Source organism: Oncorhynchus masou, chromosome 9, assembly GCF_036934945.1.
Source record: "Oncorhynchus masou masou isolate Uvic2021 chromosome 9, UVic_Omas_1.1, whole genome shotgun sequence".
In the NCBI taxonomy this organism is placed as follows: domain Eukaryota; kingdom Metazoa; phylum Chordata; class Actinopteri; order Salmoniformes; family Salmonidae; genus Oncorhynchus; species Oncorhynchus masou.
Genome location: NC_088220.1, coordinates 68,690,412 through 68,709,882, shown reverse-complemented (window position 1 = coordinate 68,709,882; position 19,471 = coordinate 68,690,412). Strand labels below are relative to the sequence as shown.

The 19,471-nt window shown below is 42.9% G+C and overlaps 1 protein-coding gene across 1 annotated transcript; it reads right to left on the bottom strand.

Moving 5' to 3' along the window:
* Positions 1–62: 62 nt before the first annotated feature.
* On the bottom strand, positions 63–14,727 carry srpra (SRP receptor subunit alpha). The gene is made up of 14 exons (XM_064975063.1): positions 14,370–14,727; positions 13,014–13,097; positions 12,712–12,875; positions 12,332–12,492; positions 11,834–11,993; positions 11,575–11,731; positions 11,184–11,323; positions 10,939–11,057; positions 9,853–9,939; positions 9,498–9,670; positions 9,027–9,240; positions 8,649–8,812; positions 1,415–1,513; positions 63–1,094 (listed from the first exon to the last, which is right to left on the bottom strand). Exons 1-14 carry the CDS (start codon positions 14,490–14,492, stop codon positions 966–968), a joined length of 1,974 nt encoding a protein of 657 aa, XP_064831135.1. The 5' UTR covers positions 14,493–14,727; the 3' UTR covers positions 63–965.
* Positions 14,728–19,471: the final 4,744 nt, after the last annotated feature.

Genomic DNA, 19,471 nt, shown 5'->3' with positions numbered 1-19,471 from the left:
TCCATTGTGATCCAGACCACACTATCAGCATTTGGTCCAAGGTTGGAATTGTAAGACGTATGTTGTTCCATGCCATCATAGCAGCTTTATTTAGAAATGTTTACATTCTCAAATGACAAATCTATACAACTCTTGATTCTCATTGCACTACTGCAAATTAAAAGGGACTGGAAAAATGCAAGACTTGTATTTGTTTTCAAAATTGACAAAGGGGAAGAAATTGAAAAAGCTAAAGTCAAGGCCTAGTGCTCCAGTTGTAGACCCTGGAGGACAACCCCAAAAAATGTCTAAGTTATTTTTTTTCAACTTGAACATAAACTGTGAAGGATCATTCAAGTCTCCAATTGCAGAGGAAGAAGGGAGCATCGGGATGGGGGTTATAGCAGTCCATCCAGAGAGCTAGAAACAGAAGGTAGTTACTGGGTTTGTTGAAGTTTCAGATCTCAGCAGACAGACGGTCACCCGTGTAGTGGTGATGCTTCAGGGAAACGGATAGGATAGGCACTATGGTCACTAAGCTTTCCTCGGGAACGGGGCGGCTGCTGAAACATGTCGCATCCAGCAAGCCTTCATAACTGACATGTTCTCGTTGAAGTGAAGGGGGAAAACAGACACCAAATGCCAGGAAGTGAATTTGACAATGAGTAACCTGTGAGTGAGGACAAATAAATATTCTCTATTTGATCAGATAAAAAGTCAGGAAATGTGTCTCTTGAACTTTAAAGCAAAATTGAGGTACTTTTGAATTTGGCCCAACCGTTTACAGCAAGAGACTCTTGCTTAAAAGTCAACACCCACCCCTTTCCCAGATGGAGTTGGGAGGAAGCTTGAGTGTTTTGCATTTGATGCTATGTGGAGGGTTAGGATGTGAGCCACAGGACAGGGTTAGCAGGACCGGACATCTCAAAGCGCTGTGTTTAGTTGGCTTTGTCACGATAGCGGTGGACACTGATGCAGGCAGCCACTCAGGCCTTCATGAGAGCGCCCACAACAGCACGGGCGTTGAGGCTCCGCAGGTCATTGTAGGTCTGCCCTGTGCCCACAAACACAATGGGCTGGCCTGTGATGTAGGTCATTGAGATGGCAGCGCCAACCTGAGAGGAGGAGTGACATCAGCTTTGCAACCAAAAACCATGCAGACTTCTGTTCTGACACAATCCGATAAGGATGTCAAGCAGTATTTAAAAAACATTGTTTACAGGGACTTCTGTTAACCCATAAGAATCTAAGCCGGAAGGGGGAGCGGGGTTCTACTAAACTATATGGAATTATTTTATTATGGTTATGCCAATTGATTTAGAGTTATGAAAAATGTAATAGATTTTTGGCTTTACTATTAGCCCATAAACAGTCCCCCAAAAATATAAAAAAATAAGCTTGTTCTGAAGTGTCTGTAGTCAAATGACATACGAACCTTGTCGTCAATGGTGTCAAACTTGGTGAGAACGATCCCGTCGATGAGACGAGGCTTATCAGACATGGAGTGATCAGCCAGCGCCTGGTTAAATTTCACCTGCAAGTATAGTATCGCACTCATTATACAGTGTAGAGTGCAACATAAAACAGCTATGCAAATCAACAAAACAGTTAAAAGAGTCTATATATATTTTAAAGGCGGCAGGTAGCCTAGCAGTCAAGCGGACTGGGCCAGTAACCGAAAGATTGCAGGTTCGAATCCCCGAGCAGACAGGGTGAAAAAGCTGCCGATGTGCCCTTGAGCAAGGCACTTCTCCGATAAGTTGCACTGGATAAGTGTCTGCCAAATTACTTAAAATGTGCCCTCTGCACGACAAGTTAAAATACCATTTACAGAGCATTCGGTAAGTATTCAGACCCCCCCCCCCCCCCCGACTTATTCCATATTTTGTTACGTTACAGCCTTAACTCAAATAGAGGAAATTGCTTTTTCTCCTTCACTAATGTACACACAATACCCCATATTGACAAAGCAAACCAGTTTAGAAATCTTGGCAAACAAAAGTAATATCACATTTACATAAGTATTTAGACCCTTTACTTTGTTGAAGCACCTTTGGCAGCAATTACAGCCTTGAATATGACGCTACAAGCTTGGGACACCAGTATTTGGGAAGTTTCTCCAATTCTCTGCAGATCCTTTCAAGCTCTGTTAGGTTGGATGGGGAGCGTTGCTGCACAGCTATTTTCAGGTCTTTCCAGAGAGACCGGGCTCTGGCTGGGACATTCAAGACCTGTCCTGAAGCCACTCCTGCGTTGTCTTGTCTGTGCTTAAGGTCGTTGTCCTGTTGGAAGGTGAACCATCACCCCAGTTGGAGGTTCTCCCATCTCCACAGAGGAACTCTGGAGCTCTGTCAGAGTGACCATCGGGTTTTTGGTCATCTCCCTGACCAAGGCCCTTCTCCCCCAATTGCTAAGTTTGGCCGGGCGGCCAACTCTAGGAAGAGTCTTGGTGGTTCCAATCTTCTTCCATTTAAGAATGATGGTGACCACTGTTCTTGGGGACCTTCAATGCTGCAGAAATGTTTTGGTACCCTTCCCCAGATCTGTGCCTCGATACAATTCCTTTGACCTCATGGTTCAGTTTCAAATCATATCACATTTTATTGGTCACATACACATGGTTAGCAGATGTTGTGAGTGTAGCGAAATGCTTGTGCTTCTGGTTCTGACAATGCAGTAATATCTAAATAGTAATCTAACACTTCCCCAACAACTACCTAATACACACAAATCTAAAGTGGGGAGAATGAGAATATGTACATATACGGATGAGCGATGTCTGAGCGGCATAGGCAAGGTGCAATAGATGCTATAAAATAGTGTGTAAACATTATTTAAAGTGGCATTGTTTAAAGTGACTAGTGATCCATTTGTTAAAGTGGCCAGTGACTGGGTCTCCATGTAGGCAGCAGCCTCTCGGAGTTAGTGATTGCTGTTCAGCAGTCTGATGGCCTTTAGATAGAGACAGCTTTGATGCACCTGTACTGACCTTGCTTTCTGGATGTTAGCGGTGTGAAGAGGCAGTGGCTCTGGTGGTTGTTGTCTTTCATCTTTTTTGCTTTCCTGTGACATCGGGTGTTATAGGTGTCATGGAGGGCAGGTAGTTTGCATCCGGTGTTGCGTTGTGCAGACCGCACTATCCTCTGGAGAGCCATACGGTTGAGGGCGAAGCAGTTGCCGCACCAGGCTGTGATACAGCCCGACAGGATGCTCTCGATTGTGGATCTGTAAAAGTTAGTCAGGGTTTTGGGTGACAAGCCAACTTTCTTCAGCCTCCTGAGGTTGTCGGTGTGGCAGGACCATTTCAGGTTGATGTGTACGCCAAGGACCTTAACTTCCCACCTTCTCCACTACTTTCCCGTTGATGTGGATAGGGAGGTGCTTCCTATGCTGTTTCCTGAAGTCCACGATACTCCTGTGTTTTGTTGAGTGAGAGGTTGTTTTCCTGACACCACACTCCGAGTGCCCTCACCTTTTACTGTACCTGTAGGCTGTCTTGTCGTTGTTGGTAATCAAGCCCACTACTGTTGTGTCGTCTGCAAACTTGATTTAGTTGGACGTGTGCATGCCACACAGTCGTGGGTGAACAGGGAGTACAGGAGGGGACTGAGCACGCACCTTTGTGGGGCGCCAGTTGAGGGTCAGCGAGGTGAGGATGTTTCCAATCTTCACCACCTGGGGGCGGCCCGTCAGAAAGTCCAGGACCCAATTGCACAGGGCGGGGTTGAGGCCCAGGGCCTACAGCTTGATGATAAGCTTGGAGGGTACTATGGTGTTAAATGCTGAGCTGTAGTCAATGAACAGCATTCTTACATACAGTTGAAAGTTTGCATACACTTAGGTTGGAGTCAGTAAAACATTTTCAACTACTCCACAAATTTCATGTTAACAAACTATAGTTTTGGCAAGTCGGTTAGGACATCAACTTTGTACGACAAGTCATTTTTTCAACAATTGTTTACAGACATATCACTTATCATTCACTGTATCACAATTCAAGTGGGTCAGAAGTTTACATACACTAAGTTGACTGCCTTTAAACAGCTTGTAAAATTCCAGAAAATTATGTCATGGCTTTAGAAGCTTCTGATAAATGATGTCAATTAGCCTGAGTCAATTGGAGGTGTACCTGTGGATGTATTTCAAGGCCTACCTTCAAACTCAGTGCCTCTTTGCTTGACATGGGAAAATCCAAAGAAATCAGCCAAGATCTCAAAAAAAATGTGTAGACCTCCACAGGTCTGGTTCATCCTTGGGAGCAATTTCCCGAAGGTACCATGTTCATCTGTACAAACAATAGTACGCAACTATAAACACCATGGGACCACGCCGCCGTCATACCGCTCAGGAAGGAGACGCGTTCTGTCTCCTAGACATGAACATACTTTGGTGCGAAAAAGTGCAAATCAATACCAGAACAACAGGAAAGGACAATGTGAAGATGCTGGAGGAAACAGGTACAAAGGTATCTATATCCACAGTAAAACTAGCCCTATATCGACAACCTGAAAGGCCGCTCAGCAAGGAAGAAGCCACTGCTCCAAAACCGCCATTAAATAGCCAGACTACGCTTTGCAACTGCACAAGGGGACAAAGATCGTACTTTTTGGAGAAATGTCCTCTGGTCTGATGAAACAGAAATAGAACTGTTTGGACATAATGACCATCGTTATGTTTGGAGGAAAAAGGGGGAGGCTTGCAAGCCGAAGAGCACCATCCCAACCGTGAAGCATGGGGGTGGCAGAATCATGTTGTGGGGGTGCTTTGCTGCAGGACGGATTGGTGCACTTCATAAAAAAGTTGCATCATGAGGAATGAAAATGATGGGGATATATTGAAGCAACAGCAACACATCAGTCAGGAGTTTAAAGCGTGATCGCAAATGGGTCTTCCAAATGGACAATGACACCATACTTCCAAAGTTGTGGCAAAATGGCTTTAGGACAACAAAGTCAAGATATTAGAGTAGCCATCACAAAGTTCTGACCTCAATCCCATAGACAATGTGTGGGCAGAACTGAAAAAGCGTTTGTGAGCAAGGAGGCCTACAAACCTGACTCTGGTACACCAGCTCTGTCAGGAGGAATGGGCCAAAATTCACCCAACTTATTGTGGGAAGCTTGTGGAAGGCTACCTGAAACGTTTGACCCAAGTTAAACAATTTAAAGGCAATGCTACCAAATACGCTCAATTATTATGTAAACGTCTACCAAATACTAATTGAGTGTATGTAAACTTCTGACCCACTGGGAATGTGATAAAAGAAATAAAAGCTGAAATAAATCACTCTACTATTATTCTGACATTTTACATTCTTAAAATGAAGTGGTGATCCTAACTGACCTAAGACAGGGAATTTTTACTAGAATTAAATGTCAGGAATTGTGAAAAACTGAGTTTAAATGTGCTTGGCTAAGGTGTTTGTAAACTTCTGACTTCAACTGTAGGTATTCCTCTTGTCCAGATGGGATAGGGCAGTGTGCAATGGTGATGGCATTGTCTGTGCTCCTGTTAGGACGGTATTCAAACTGAAGTGGGTCTAGGGTCGCCGGTAAGGTGGAGGTGATATGATCCTTAACTAGTCTCAAAGCACTTCATGATGACAGAAGTGAATGTTATGGGGCGGTAGTCATTTGGTTCAGTTATCTTTGCCTTCTTGGGTACAGCAACAATGGTGGCGTTATAAATTCACTCACAGAGTCAGTGTATAGGTCAATGTTATTCTCTGAGGCTGACTGGAACACATCCCAGTCCTCGTGATCAAAACAATCTTGAAGTGTGGATTCTGATTGGTCAGACCAGCGTTGAAAGGTTCTAGTCACTGGTACATCCTGTTTGAGTTTCTGCCTATAAGATGGTAGGAGCAAGATGGCGTCGTGGTTGGATTTTCCGAAGGGAGGGCGGGGGGAGGGCTTTGTATGCAATGCGGAAGGTAGAGTAGCAGTGGTCGAGTGTATTACCCCCAGGGTGTAGTGCAATCAATATACTAATAGACTTTAAGTAGCCCTTTTCTCAAATTTGCTTTGTTAAAATCCCCACCTACAATAAATGCAGCCTCAGGATATATGGTTTCCAGTTTACATAGAGTCCAGTGAAGTTCCTTGAGGGCCATCTTGGGGTCTGCTTGAGGGGGAATGTACACAGCTGTGACTAACTGATGAGAATTCTCGTCAGTTATAGTTTGTGGGGAATTCTAGGTTCGGTGAGCAGAAGGACTTGAGTTCCTGTATGTTGTTATGATGATTACACCATGAGTCGTTAAATCATGAAGCATACACCCCCGCCCTTACTCTTCCCAGAGAGGTGTTTAATCTCTGTTGGCGCGATGCATGGAGAAGCCCGGTGGCTGAACCGATTCCAAAAACATATCCAGAGAGAGCCATGTTTCTGTGAAACAGAGAATGTTACAACCTCTGTCTCTCTGGAAGGCAACCCTGGCTCGAATTTCATCTATCTTGTTGTCAAGAGACTGGACAATGGCGAGTAGTATACTCGGGAGGGGTGGGCGATGTGCACGTCTACGGAACCGGCTTCTGGGATTAGATCCATTGTCCAGGGTGGTGGTCCAAACAGAGGTTCCACTTCGGGAAAGTCGTATTCCTGGTCGTAATGTTGATAAGTTGACGTCGCTCTTATATCCAATTGTTCTTCCTGGCTGTATGGAATAAGTCTTAAGATTTCCTGGGGTAATAGTTTAAGAAATAATACATAAAAAAAAAAAATTCTGTATAGTTTCCTAAGAACTGTCGGTGCCATCTTGTGAATTTTGCATTGTCAACTGTGGGACCTTATATAGATAGGTATAGGTCTTTCCAAATCATGTCCAATCAATTGAATTTACCACAGGTGGACTCCAATCAAGTTGTAGAAACACCTCAAGGATGATCAATGGAAACAGGATGCACCCAAGCTCAATTTTGAGTCTCATAACATAGGGTCTGAATACTTATGTAAATAAGGTCTTTTACTTGTAATAAATTCACTAACATTTCTAAAAACCTGCTTTATAGAAAAATGGTTGTAGTAAATACAGCTAAAGCTCAGGGATTTTTTTACCATTGTAATCTTTGGGCGGGCTGCCTAAGCGTTTTCGGGTCGCTTAACTCCAAACGGTGTAAAAAAAAAAAAAAAAGATTTTGGATGCAGAAACGACACAAAAAAGAATGTGGAAAGATAATGGACCTATATATATAATTTTATAATATAATCTTTGAGAGGTAACAATAGTCAAAATAAAAGCTAGACAGTCAGGGAGAATTGACAACTCCAAAAACAATTAATTTAGTATGATTACATTTGTTATTGTTTTAGCAAAATAACACAGAATTAGCCATGGCAAAATGCATAGAATTATAAGAAACTAGCTTTAAAAGAGCAAAGTTCTCTCAGCTGAATGCAGGAAATTGTCTTAGAAATGTAAAAAAAAAAAAAAAACTACACCGCCAAGATTGCGGCCCCATTTTCAACCAGAAAAAACCCTGAAGCTATAGCATAATCCAAAATAAACTCAAGAGTATCTAAAACGCATCCGGAATTCTTTGACAGTTGGTCTGTTTTTTACCTTCTTGGGATCAGAGTTTGAGGCATATTAAACAGTAGGATGTTATATGACAGTGGTCACAAACCCTTTGAGTCAGATCACTTTCTGAATCAAAATGCACGCCGAGATCTAACGCTCTGATTTTTTTATTAACATGACTTTAAAAAATGTAAGCTTACGCAACATTAACCAATTAAAAACAGTACTGTAGCAATGAGGTTTGTGCAGTGAGCTATAGGCCCAAAACATCACCGCATACTGGATTTGCTTGAATTTACCTGCCAATGCATTGTTGTTGTTTGGGACATTTTTTAAAATTATATTTCAAAATTTGAGGTATTACTTGTGAGGCACAGCTGAGTGAGCATACATTTAAATAATTTCCTTTTTATTTTACTGGGCTGATGGTGCCTGCATCTGATGGTCAGTCAACAGAGGGAGAGAGCAGCAGACTGAGGGTCCGTCTCTCAATATCCCTCCACTCTCCCTTTCCTCCACTGACCAAAAAAGGACACTGTCGTCCAGCTGATGGCGAAACTCGAGTCGCACCGCATTATTTCTGCCTTATGCACAAATTCATGTTCTTACTCCTATGAACAGAGAAAGTGAAATATTCCTTGATATGAAAAAAGACCCAAACCGCTAATAATAACAACGCAAGCCTATAGATACACTTTCCTACTCATTCATTACTGCTGCACTGCTTGTTGTAGCGCTGAGTGGAAATAGGAAGAATGTACATTTTATGGCTTATAAAAGTGTTGAATACAAAGTGTTGACAGCTCTGAGTAAGAACTTAAACTCACTCATAAAAACAGCAGCTCTTTGCTGTATTTGTTGACAGTCTCTCTGGTCTTGGTTTTAAACAATTTGAAATCTCACAGTATCAATTTTGCTGTAGCTTTCTTTTATACCTGCTACGTTACTGCAGACTTGGTTATCTGAGCAATCTGATTGGCCAGCGGTAGCATAGTGCACTTGGCAGCACCTACCACCAACAGCCCGAGACTAATAAAAAAAAAATAGGAACAAGGCTTTATCGTTGGGTTTTTTACATAAATGTTTGGCAATCGACTAGAAATGCCATGGAGATCGACCGGTTGGTGACCACTGTTGTATAAGGACTCACCAGCTGGTCCACAGCCTCGTTGCCCACTAGAGCTTCCCCCACGAACAGCACCAGGTCAGGCATGTTGACAGCTATCAGCTTGGCCAGAGCCGTCATCAGGGGGGTGTTGTCCTGCATCCGCCCAGCAGTGTCCACCAGCACCACATCAAAGGCCTGGTTACGGGCTGGACAGAGAGACAACAAAGGATTTCTTCACTTGGTTGAATGAACGTCTGATTTGGTCCATATACTCAGTTAATATGCGAGACAATAAGAAGCATTCATGAACCCCTCCTACAGATCACCATACATTTATTTGAGGACAGACAGAGCTATGGCATACTATGGCGCTAGGATGACCTAGTCTATGAATGGCAAGCTGGGGAATGGTATGGTTACCATAGGCGATAGCCTCCATGGCGATGCCAGCGGCGTCCTTCCCGTAGCCCTTCTCATAAAGCTGCACTATGGGCCGTCCCCCGTGGTCCTGAGGGGGGTGCAGGGAGTTAAGGCGGCGCTGGTGGGTACGCAGCTGCTCCACGGCCCCCGCACGGAATGTGTCACAGGCTGCTATCAGCACGGTGAAACCATTCTCGATTAGCCAGAAAGAGATCTGCACACAGACAGAGGATGTAGAGTTTCAGCAAATAAAAAATAATTTCCCTGCTGGTTTTTCTGCGGTCTGAATGGGGGCTTCCCAGGTATTCGGTGGCCTATGTATCTAGACAGCCTGGAAAGGTCAACCAGGACATGGTTTGGTTAAATGGATACAACCCAGGTTTGAAATCCCCAACAATACCAATGTTTTCAATATGACGGATTAACAGAAGGGGAAAAAAATAAAAATACTGACACTATGGTGGATCTCACCTTGGCCAGGTTGGTGGACTTTCCGACCCCGTTGACCCCACAGAAGGTGATGACGAAGGGCCTGCGCTGGCTACGAGCCTCCAGGACGTCTCTCAGGATGTCCACACGCCGCTTAGGCTGCAGGATTTGGACCAGGGAGTCCTGCAGGGCCCCCTTTACAGTTGAGGCCACAGCTATTACAAGAGGGGGGGGGGGCTTTATCAGAGCAAGAGGGGTACTCTGAACTGTTGTGCAGCATCTTCATCTCTTTGGGGGTGTGAAGTCTATCTAGTTCACTTAAATCTCTCCACAGGTGAACTCATTATATTGTGGACTTATTCTACTCAGTGGCTATGTGGAAGACAGTTGTACTCACTGGTGAAGGTGCCCATGACTTTGCCCTCCAGTTTCTTGGCTACAGAGTCGCAGAGTTGGGAGGCAATTTCGGCTGCTACATTCTTAGCTGAAAAAAATAATTAAAATAGATGAGAAAATTCTACGAATACAAGTCAAATGTGAAGCTTTTCCCCTCAGGTAACCTAGGACATGTACAAATCTATGTTGAAGAGTTAATTACACTCCCGTACACATTTATTTTGACAGTGAAGCTAAAACTGTTGTCTCTACTCCCATCATTTTGGATTTCAGATTAAATGTTTCATATAAGGCGACAGTACAGAATGTCACCTTGTATTTGAGAGGATTTTCATACGTATCCGTTTTACTGTTTAGAAATTGAAGTACTTTATGTATCTAGTCCCCTCCATTTGAAGTGCATGTGGATGCTACCATGATTACGGATAATCTTTCATTAATAATGAGTGAGGAAGTTAGATGCACAAAGATCATACACCCAAGGCATACTTACCTCTCACTATTACCAATAACAAGGGAGGAAACATTTTTTTTTTGGGGGGGGGGGTATTATATTTCTGCCTCTATCTTCCTCAATCATTATTCTCAATTAATTCAGGATTATCCAGATTAATGTAGAAGTGTTCAGGAACATATATTCTTATTTACAATAAGCGACTCCAAAGACAATACATTATGTACCACTAATTTCTAGTGGGCACATCAATCTGAAACACAATCAATACAAATTTCAAATATTTACAACAACATTGTAGAGCCACAAGATTGATGTAGGCATTGCATGCAAGGAATATGGGACCAATACTAAACGTTTGACCACTCCACAAGTTAATTTGTCCAAATACTTACAACCTTCAAATGGAAGGGACTGGATACATAGTGCTTTCATTTCTAAAAAGTTAACAGATATGAAATACCCTCAAATAAAAAGGTGACATTCTGTATGGTCACCTCATATGAAACATTTGATCTCAAATCCAAGTATAGAGCAAAATAAAAAGTTTTAGCTTCACTGTCCAAATAAATATTAAGGGGAGTGTATGTGTTAAGAAACTGATACTGTAGTGGGGAACAGAGGAGTCCATACCGATGAGGTGGTCCCTCATCTTGTCCAGAACTGGCTCCATATCCTCCTGGCTCAGACTCTTAGAACCCACCAGGCCCTTCAGCATCCCAAACATCCCTCCAAAAGCACCCTTTTTGGGGCTGAGGAACATTTTAAAAAGGACACTTAGACAGGAGCAACAGGGCACAACATCACATTCATATCATCTTCCATTCCTCAGCTATGCTTCCTATTATCTGACACATTAAATAATCAAAGGGTCTCACATTTTCTTGCTAGTGTCAGCAACTACCACCCTCTCCACAGCATCTTCTTCCTCCTCCTCCTCCTCCTCCTCATCATCTCCCTCACTGGACTCGTAATCCACGGCAAGCAAGTCACCCTTCATCGAGCTCAGCTGCATCCCCTGGACAACAAGACAAGACTTTATTAAGATGTACAATTCCTATAAACTAAGCACTTCTACACCAGATGGGCCTTATTTATCAAGGTACCAACAGAGCATCCCTGAAGGCTATTAGCTCTAGTCTGGTTAAACCAGACAGACCGCTGCGCTCACCATTATTTCACTGCGTTTAAATAATGTGAGCGCAGCATTTAGTCTGGTACAACCAGGCTATATTAGCTCTGCTGCTCTCAAACCCAACAGGCACATACCGGGTCAGCTTGAGCGTCCAAGCCTTGGTCTCCAGCAGCATGGGCTCCATTGCCATTGCTCTGGCTGTAGTCCAGTTCTTTGGTGCTGCTGCCACCCAAGGTCCACACCCGCTTCTCTTTCCCCTTGGGTTTCTCCTTCGCAGGCTTGGGGGACTTACTGGAAGGCAAGAGACAATGTGACTTCCAGTACTGAAGCAACTGTCAGCAACATTCCAAATTCGAACTTTAACCACATTGGATCCCTCCCAACCCCACTCACCTGGGCTTCTCCACAGGTGCCCCCATGCGCTTGCGGATAAACTCCTCTCTCTTCTTCTGAATGATCTCCTCCTGGGTCAAGCCTTGGTTACCGTTCTCTGTCTTCTGGGCACTGGTCGGAGCCTTAGCTTTTTCCCCTTTCACAGGCTCAGCAGCAGGAGCTAGGGGGGAAAATATCAGAAACTAACCCCATCCACACAAAACATTATCAATGTCCCCATCACAGGAGGTTGGTGGCACCTTAATTGGGGAGAATGGGCTCGTGGTAATGGCTAGAGCAGAATAGTATCAAATACATGATTTCTATGTGTCTGATGCCATTCCAGTTGCTCCATTTCAGCAAATTATTATGAGCCGTCCTCCCCTCAGCAGCATTCTCTGGTCCCCATGAAATTAAAACACGAAGAAAAAAAATGGACCGGTTTCAAACAGAAATAGTGTAACCATGACAAAGTGCTTGTATTCCAACACCTTCATAATAATCATGTCAAACCCTTACCCTCTTTTTTGGCATTCTTATTCTTCTTGCCACCCTGTTCCTTGCCCTTATCCCCTCCCTTCGTCTCGATCATGGACTTTACAGTTTTCTGGGATTTCAGGGAAGCATTGAAGCTTCTCATGGAGGTGGGACCCCGAGCTTTGCTGCTCTCCTCCGCCTCACTAGAGCACAACAGGACAGTAACATTTGAGTCAAAGCACTTAGCATTTAACTTGAACTATAGTGAAATTCTATTTTGTACAAGTAGCCTTCAGGTCCTTGTAGACCTGTGAGTTGGCAACTCAACAGCTGGTTGTGTGTGTGAGATTCAGCAAATTAGTTTGAAAGCAGAATCTTCTCTTTATGCACCAGTATCAGCCCTAAGATATGACACTGCTTACCGAAGAAGCATTTTGAAGTCATCCTCAAATGCAAAATGACTGTTCAACAGCGCAAGGGCCCCCTTTTGCTCCAGCTCATTCTTATAGCGATCCCTGAAGTGGAGCTGTACGTCATCTATGAACTTGTCAACATACGTCAGCGTCAGGATTTTTTGAAAACCCACCTACACAAAAAATGAGAAGCATGGTCAGTTGGAGTCCATAGACTGCATGAGAAGAAAACACTTCTGTATGTTAGTATGGTATGTTCCTTCAGGAAATAGTCAATGTTATAATACACTGCAGTTCTCTGTGAAACTTACCACAAAAACCAGCTCAAACTCATTATCGAGTTTGTACTTAAGACTCAAGGCATCATGAGAATAGGAATTGTTGCCACTGCGTTCCTGAAACAAAATAAGAGAATCATTAACATTAATACTGTAACACTGATCAGAGGTTATCACTGAAATGAAAACATTTCTCTTGAACACGTTCTACACTGAACAAAAATAAACATGTAAAGTGTTGGTCCGATGTTTCATGCGGTTAAATAAAATATCCCAGAAATGTTCCATATGAACAAAAACCTTATTTCTCTAAAATTTTTGGCAAAATTTGTTTCCATCCCTGTTAGTGAGCATTTATCCATTTCCAAGATAATTCATCCACCTGACAGGTTTGGCATATCAAGAAGCTAATTAAACAGTTTGATCATTACACAGGTGCACCCTATGCTGGGGACAATAAAAGGCCACTTTAAAAATGTGCAGTTGTGTCACACAAGACAATACCATATATGTTTCAAATTTTGAGGGAGCATACAATTGGCATGCTAACTGCAGGAATGCTCACCAGAGCTGTTGCCAAAGAACTGAATGTTAATTTCTCTACCCTAAACCACCTCTGTCATTTTACAGAATTTGGCAGTACTTCCAGCCAGCCTCACAACCGCAGACCACGCGTGGGCAACCGGTTTGTTGATGTCAACCTTGTGAACAAAGTGCTCTATGATGGCGGTGGGGTTATGGTATGGGCTGGCGTAAACTACGAACACAATTGCATTTTATCAATGGTAAATTGAATGCACAGAGATACCATGGCGAGATCCTGATGTTTTCTGATCCAGACCACCTACCTTACCCATTTTTTTATGTATATGTATTCCTAGTCACATGAAATCCATAGATAAGGGCCTAATGAATTTATTTAAATGTACTTATTTCCTTATATAAATTAACTCACTAAAATCTTGGAAATTGTTGCGTATAAATACTTGATATCTAGCTAGCAACGTGGTAATAGTCTTGCATTTTGTGATAATCCCACTAGGCTGTGATATTGTGATGTGGCTGGCAAAAAAAACAACCTGCGCGCGTGTAACCCCCAGTTCCCAAATCCCCCATGTCTGTATTACGCAACCATATACTAGCTAGCGCAATCGTAGCATTAGCAAGCTAACAAGTGAGCTAGCTTTACCAATATATACATCCTATTTAGTTTAGACGAAGAAGAATCTACATGATAGGTGTATCTACGAAAGCTACGAAGCTAAATTAGCAAACCAGTTTGTTGATGAAGTGGCGACGCTCTGGCGCATGCTGAAAAACAACCATACATACACACCGCTAGGCTGCACAGAAACATGACAGCTGTCACTTGATTTAAGTATTTCTCACCTGAAGGATCACGGAGCGGATCAGCGCGTTGACAGGCCCGGTGAAGGATTCTGTAACACCGGTTCCCTGAAAACACCACAACACTATGCCCCCCTTACTAAAGATGGTGAAGAAATCCAGCATCTTGACACCACGTACACGAGATAATATACCAACTTAAAGAAAACAAACTAACAAAAACGTTAAACGGAAGGGGGGAAAACGCTATAAATAACTGATCGGAAGAATATTTTAAGTGGCTTCGCCTCCAGAAGGAAATCTAATCAGATATACAGTATCTGATGAAAAATTTCCTCCCAAGTCTAGCTACCTCCACTAACACTGTTTTAGACACGTCAGTTACAAGACCAGGAAATGACGTTTTCTTCCGGAGATTTCTGATTCTTCTTCTTTTTCTTTGGAGTTCAAAGGCGGTTGGCATCCAATATGCCTCATTACCGCCACAAACTGGACTATAATATAAAATCATTATACTTTGTGATAAAAAACGGGGAAAGGAAAAACAAAAGTAAAACTCTAAAAAAACACCCTTCCAACTGTGGTGGCAGAATTTGTGTTGAGCTGTTGAAACTTCTCAAGGGATATTTATTTATTTATTTATTTCACCTTTATTTAACCAGGTAGGCAAGTTGAGAACAAGTTCTCATTTACAATTGCGACCTGGCCAGGATAAAGCAAAGCAGTTCGACAAATACAACGACACAGAGTTACACATGGAGTAAAACAAACATACAGTCAATAATACAGTATAAACAAGTCTATATAGATGTGAGCAAATAAGGTGAGATAAGGGAGGTAAAGGCAAAAAAAGGTGGCAAAGTAAATACATGGTGGCAAAGTAAATACAATATAGCAAGTAAAACACTGGAATGGTAGATTTGCAATGGAAGAATGTGCAAAGTAGAAATAAAAATAATGGGGTGCAAAGGAGCAAAATAAATAAATAAATAAAATACAGAAGTGGAAGAGGTAGTTGTTTGGGCTAAAATGTAGGTGGGCTATGTACAGGTGCAGTAATCTGTGAGCTGCTCTGACACTTGGTGCTTAAAGCTAGTGAGGGAGATAAGTGTTTCCAGTTTCAGTGCTTTTTGTAGTTCGTTCCAGTCATTGGCAGCAGAGAACTGGAAGGAGAGGCGGTCAAAGAAAGAATTGGTTTTGGGGGTGACTAAAACCAATTCTTTCTTTGGCCGCCTCTCCTTCCAGTTCTCTGATATGTTCTGTGTTGTACTGTGATGTAATGCCTTTCATAGACTCCTGGTATGTATGCACCCTAACACAAGGCTATTGTGTTCCGTAACTGTTACTTGTATAAAATAACTGTTGTGTAAACAATTTTATTGTGTTATCGCTTCCCACTAGATAAAGAACATGCAGCCATTCTCAGGTTCTTCCATGTGAAATCAGAGGTAGATCTCCCCTACAGCTGCTTGTATTAAAGGTTTTCTATTATAACATTAAGTAGTCTCTGCCTTCATCTTTGGATCTAATTTTCAACAACATTTGGTGCCGTGATCCGGATGAGAACAACCTGAATTTCTGATCCGTTCTGCCCGGCTTGGAAAAGGGTAAGATACCTTATTTAAACATCTCTGTGAGGGACTGTCTGTTTTCCAGCCGAGCCTTAATGGTGTAAGATCTCGTCCTCCTCATCAACAAAATGTTGGGGTTCAATTTGGCAGAACAATTTTTCTATAATAATGAATCTCGCTGGTTAACATTGATCAATGGCAGCACAGGTGTGTATCTAATAGGGATTATTTTTCCTACAATCAGTTGAAAATAATGTTGAGTCAGTCTATAAATAGGTATACATTTCACTACACTTGCAGGTGAATACTGTTGGATCAGTGACAAAATACTGTTGGATAAGTATATAATTTAGGATGGGGCAGTATATAAATAGGGATTGGATTCCCTACAATCAAATACATAATTACAGTGGGGCAAAAAAATATTTAGTCAGCCACCAATTGTGCAAGTTCTCCCACTTAAAAAGATGAGAGAGGCCTGTAATTTTCATCATAGGTACACTTCAACTATGACAGACAAAATGAGAAGAAAAAAAATCCAGATAATCACATTGTAGGATTTTTAATGAATTTATTTGCAAATTATGGTGGAAAATAAGTATTTGGTCACCTACAAACAAGCAAGATTTCTGGCTCTCACAGACCTGTAACTTCTTGTTTAAGAGGCTCCTCTGTCCTCCACTCGTTACCTATATTAATGGCACCTGTTTGAACTTGGCAGTGGCTTGGGTGGTTGTTGTCCTTGATGATCTTTTTGGCCTTCCTGTGACATCGGGTGGTGTAAGTGTCCTGGAGGGCAGGTAGTTTGCCCCCGGTGATGCATTGTGCAGACCTCACTACCCTCAGGAGAGCCTTACAGTTGTGGGCGGAGCAGTTGCCGTACCAGGTGGTGATACAGCCCGACAGGATGCTCTCGATTGTGCATCTGTAAAAGTTTGTGAGTGGTTTTAGTGACAATCCAAATTTCTTCAGGTTCCTGAGGTTGAAGAGGCGCTGCTGCGCCTTCTTCACCATGCTGTCTGTGTGGGTGGACCATTTCAGTTTGTCCGTCATGTGTACGCGAGGTACTTAAAACTTTCCACCTTCTCCACTACTGTTCCATCGATGTGGATAGGGGGGTGTTCCCTCTGCTGTTTCCTGAAGTCCACGATCATCCCCTTTGTTTTGTTGACGTTGAGTGTGAGGTTATTTTCCTGACATCACACTCCGAGGGCCCTCACCTCATCCCTGTAGGCCATCTTGTCGTTGGTAATCAAGCCTACCACTGTAGTGTCATCTGCAAACTTGATGATTGAGTTGAAGGCGTGCATGGTCACGCAGTCATGGGTGAACAGGGAGTACAGGAGAGGGCTGAGAACGTACCCTTGTGGGGCCCCAGTGTTGAGGATCAGCGGGGTGGAGATGTTGTTTCCTACCCTCACTCTCTGGGAGCGGCCCGTCAAGAAGTCCAGAACCTAGTCGCACAGGGCGGGGTCGAGACCCAGGGTCTCCAGCTTAATGACGGTAAGCAAATTGGAGTGGGTCTAGGGTGTCAGGTAGGGTGGAGGTGATATGGTCCTTGACTAGTCTCTCATAGCACTTCATGATGAGGGAAGTGAGTGCTATGGGGCGATAGTAATTTAGCTCAGTTACATTCGCTTTCTTGGGAACAGGAAACAATGGTGGCCCTCTTAAAGCATGTGGGAACAGCAGACGGGGATAAGGATTGATTGAATATGTTCGTAAACACACCAGCCAGCTGGTCTTTGCATGCTCTGAGGACGCGGCTGGGGATGCCGTCTGGACCAGTAGCCTTGCGAGGGTTAACATGTTTAATTTTTTTTTACTCAAGTTGGCTGCAGTGAAGCAAGACATGGTGGTCCGCGACGAGGCTGGTTTTCCTTTTGAAGTCCGTGATTGACTGTAGACCCTGCCACATACCTCTCGTGTCTGAGCCGTTGAATTGCGATTCTACTTTGTCTCTATACTGACGCTTAGCTTGTTTGATTGCCTTGCGGAGGGAATAGCTACACTGTTTGTATTCGGTCATGTTTCTGGTCACCTTGCGCTGATTAAAGGCAGTGGTTCGCTGTCAGTTTTGCACGAATGCTGCCATCAATCCATGGTTTCTGGTTGGGGAATGTTTTAATAGACGCTGTAGGTACAACATCACTGATGCACTTGCTAATAAATTTGCTCACTGAATCAGCGTATTCATCAACGTTATTGCTATGCGGAACATATCCCAGTCCACGTGATCGAAGCAATCTTGAAGCGTGGAATCCGATTGGTCGGACCTGAGCACAGACGTTTCCTGTTTTAGTTTCTGTCTATAGGCTGGGAGCAACAAAATGGAGTCATGGTCAGATTTCCCGAAAGGAGGGCGTGGGAGGGCTTTATATGCATCACGGAAGTTAGAATAACAATGAACCAGGGTTTTGCCAGCCCAGGTCATGCATTCGATATGCTGATAAAATTTATGGAGCCTTGTTTTCAGATTAGTCAGAAATTTGACTGTAATTGTTTGGTTTGGATTAGGACGGGTTGAGTATAGAGAGGATGTGATCGAGAAGTGGTCAGGTAGAATTGTGTCTGTTGAGAGACGTAGTTGGATAAAGAGAAATTAAGTGATAAATGTGCGTATAATGGGTTACTAGAGATTTTTATTAAATTTTTTATTTTAATTTTATTTTTCACCTTTATTTAACCAGGTAGGCTTAGCTGAGAACAAGTTCTCATTTGCAACAGCAACCTGACCAAGATATAGCGTAGCAATTCGACACATAGAACAACACAGAGTTACACATGGAATAAACAAAACATACAGTCAATAATACAGTAGGTCAAAAGAAAACAAAAAGTCTATATACAGTGAGTGCAAATGAGGTAAATTAAGGAAATAAATAGGCCATAGTGGTGAAGTAATTACAATATAGCAATTAAACACTGGAATAGTAGATCGACAGAAGATGAATGTGCAGGTAGAGATACTGGGGTGCAAAGGAGCAAAATAAATACATACCAGTATGGGGATGAGGTAGGTAGATAGATGGGCTGTTTACAGATAGGCTAAGTACAGGTGCAGTGATCTGTAAAATGCTCTGACAGCAGGTGCATAAAGCTAGTGAGGGAGATGTGAGTCTCCAGCTTCAGAGATTTTTGCAATTCGTTCCAGTCATGGGCAGCAGAGAACTGGAAGGAAAGACGACCAAAGGGGGAATTGGCTTTGGGGGTGACCAGTGAGATATTCCTGCTGGAGTGTGTGCTGCTATGGGTGCTGCTATGGTTATTTTATCAAGTAACAATACAAAAAACAGAGATAACAAGAAAAATGTAAGTCATTTGGTGTAACAATACAGGACTCAGAAACCAATTAGAAATCATGGGTGGTAAACTCTCTAAGTGTCCTAAGGAACCGGCCCTTCCCTCAGCCCCTACTACACAGCCTCAACCACCACCAGCAGTGGTTTTGTGTCCTCCACTGGAACACCTAAAATTGACCTTATCTGCTCCTGCACCATGCCAATGGTCTGGAAGAACAGGACACCACCACTCAACACACCAGCACCACATCTATTTTCTGTGATTTAAGTT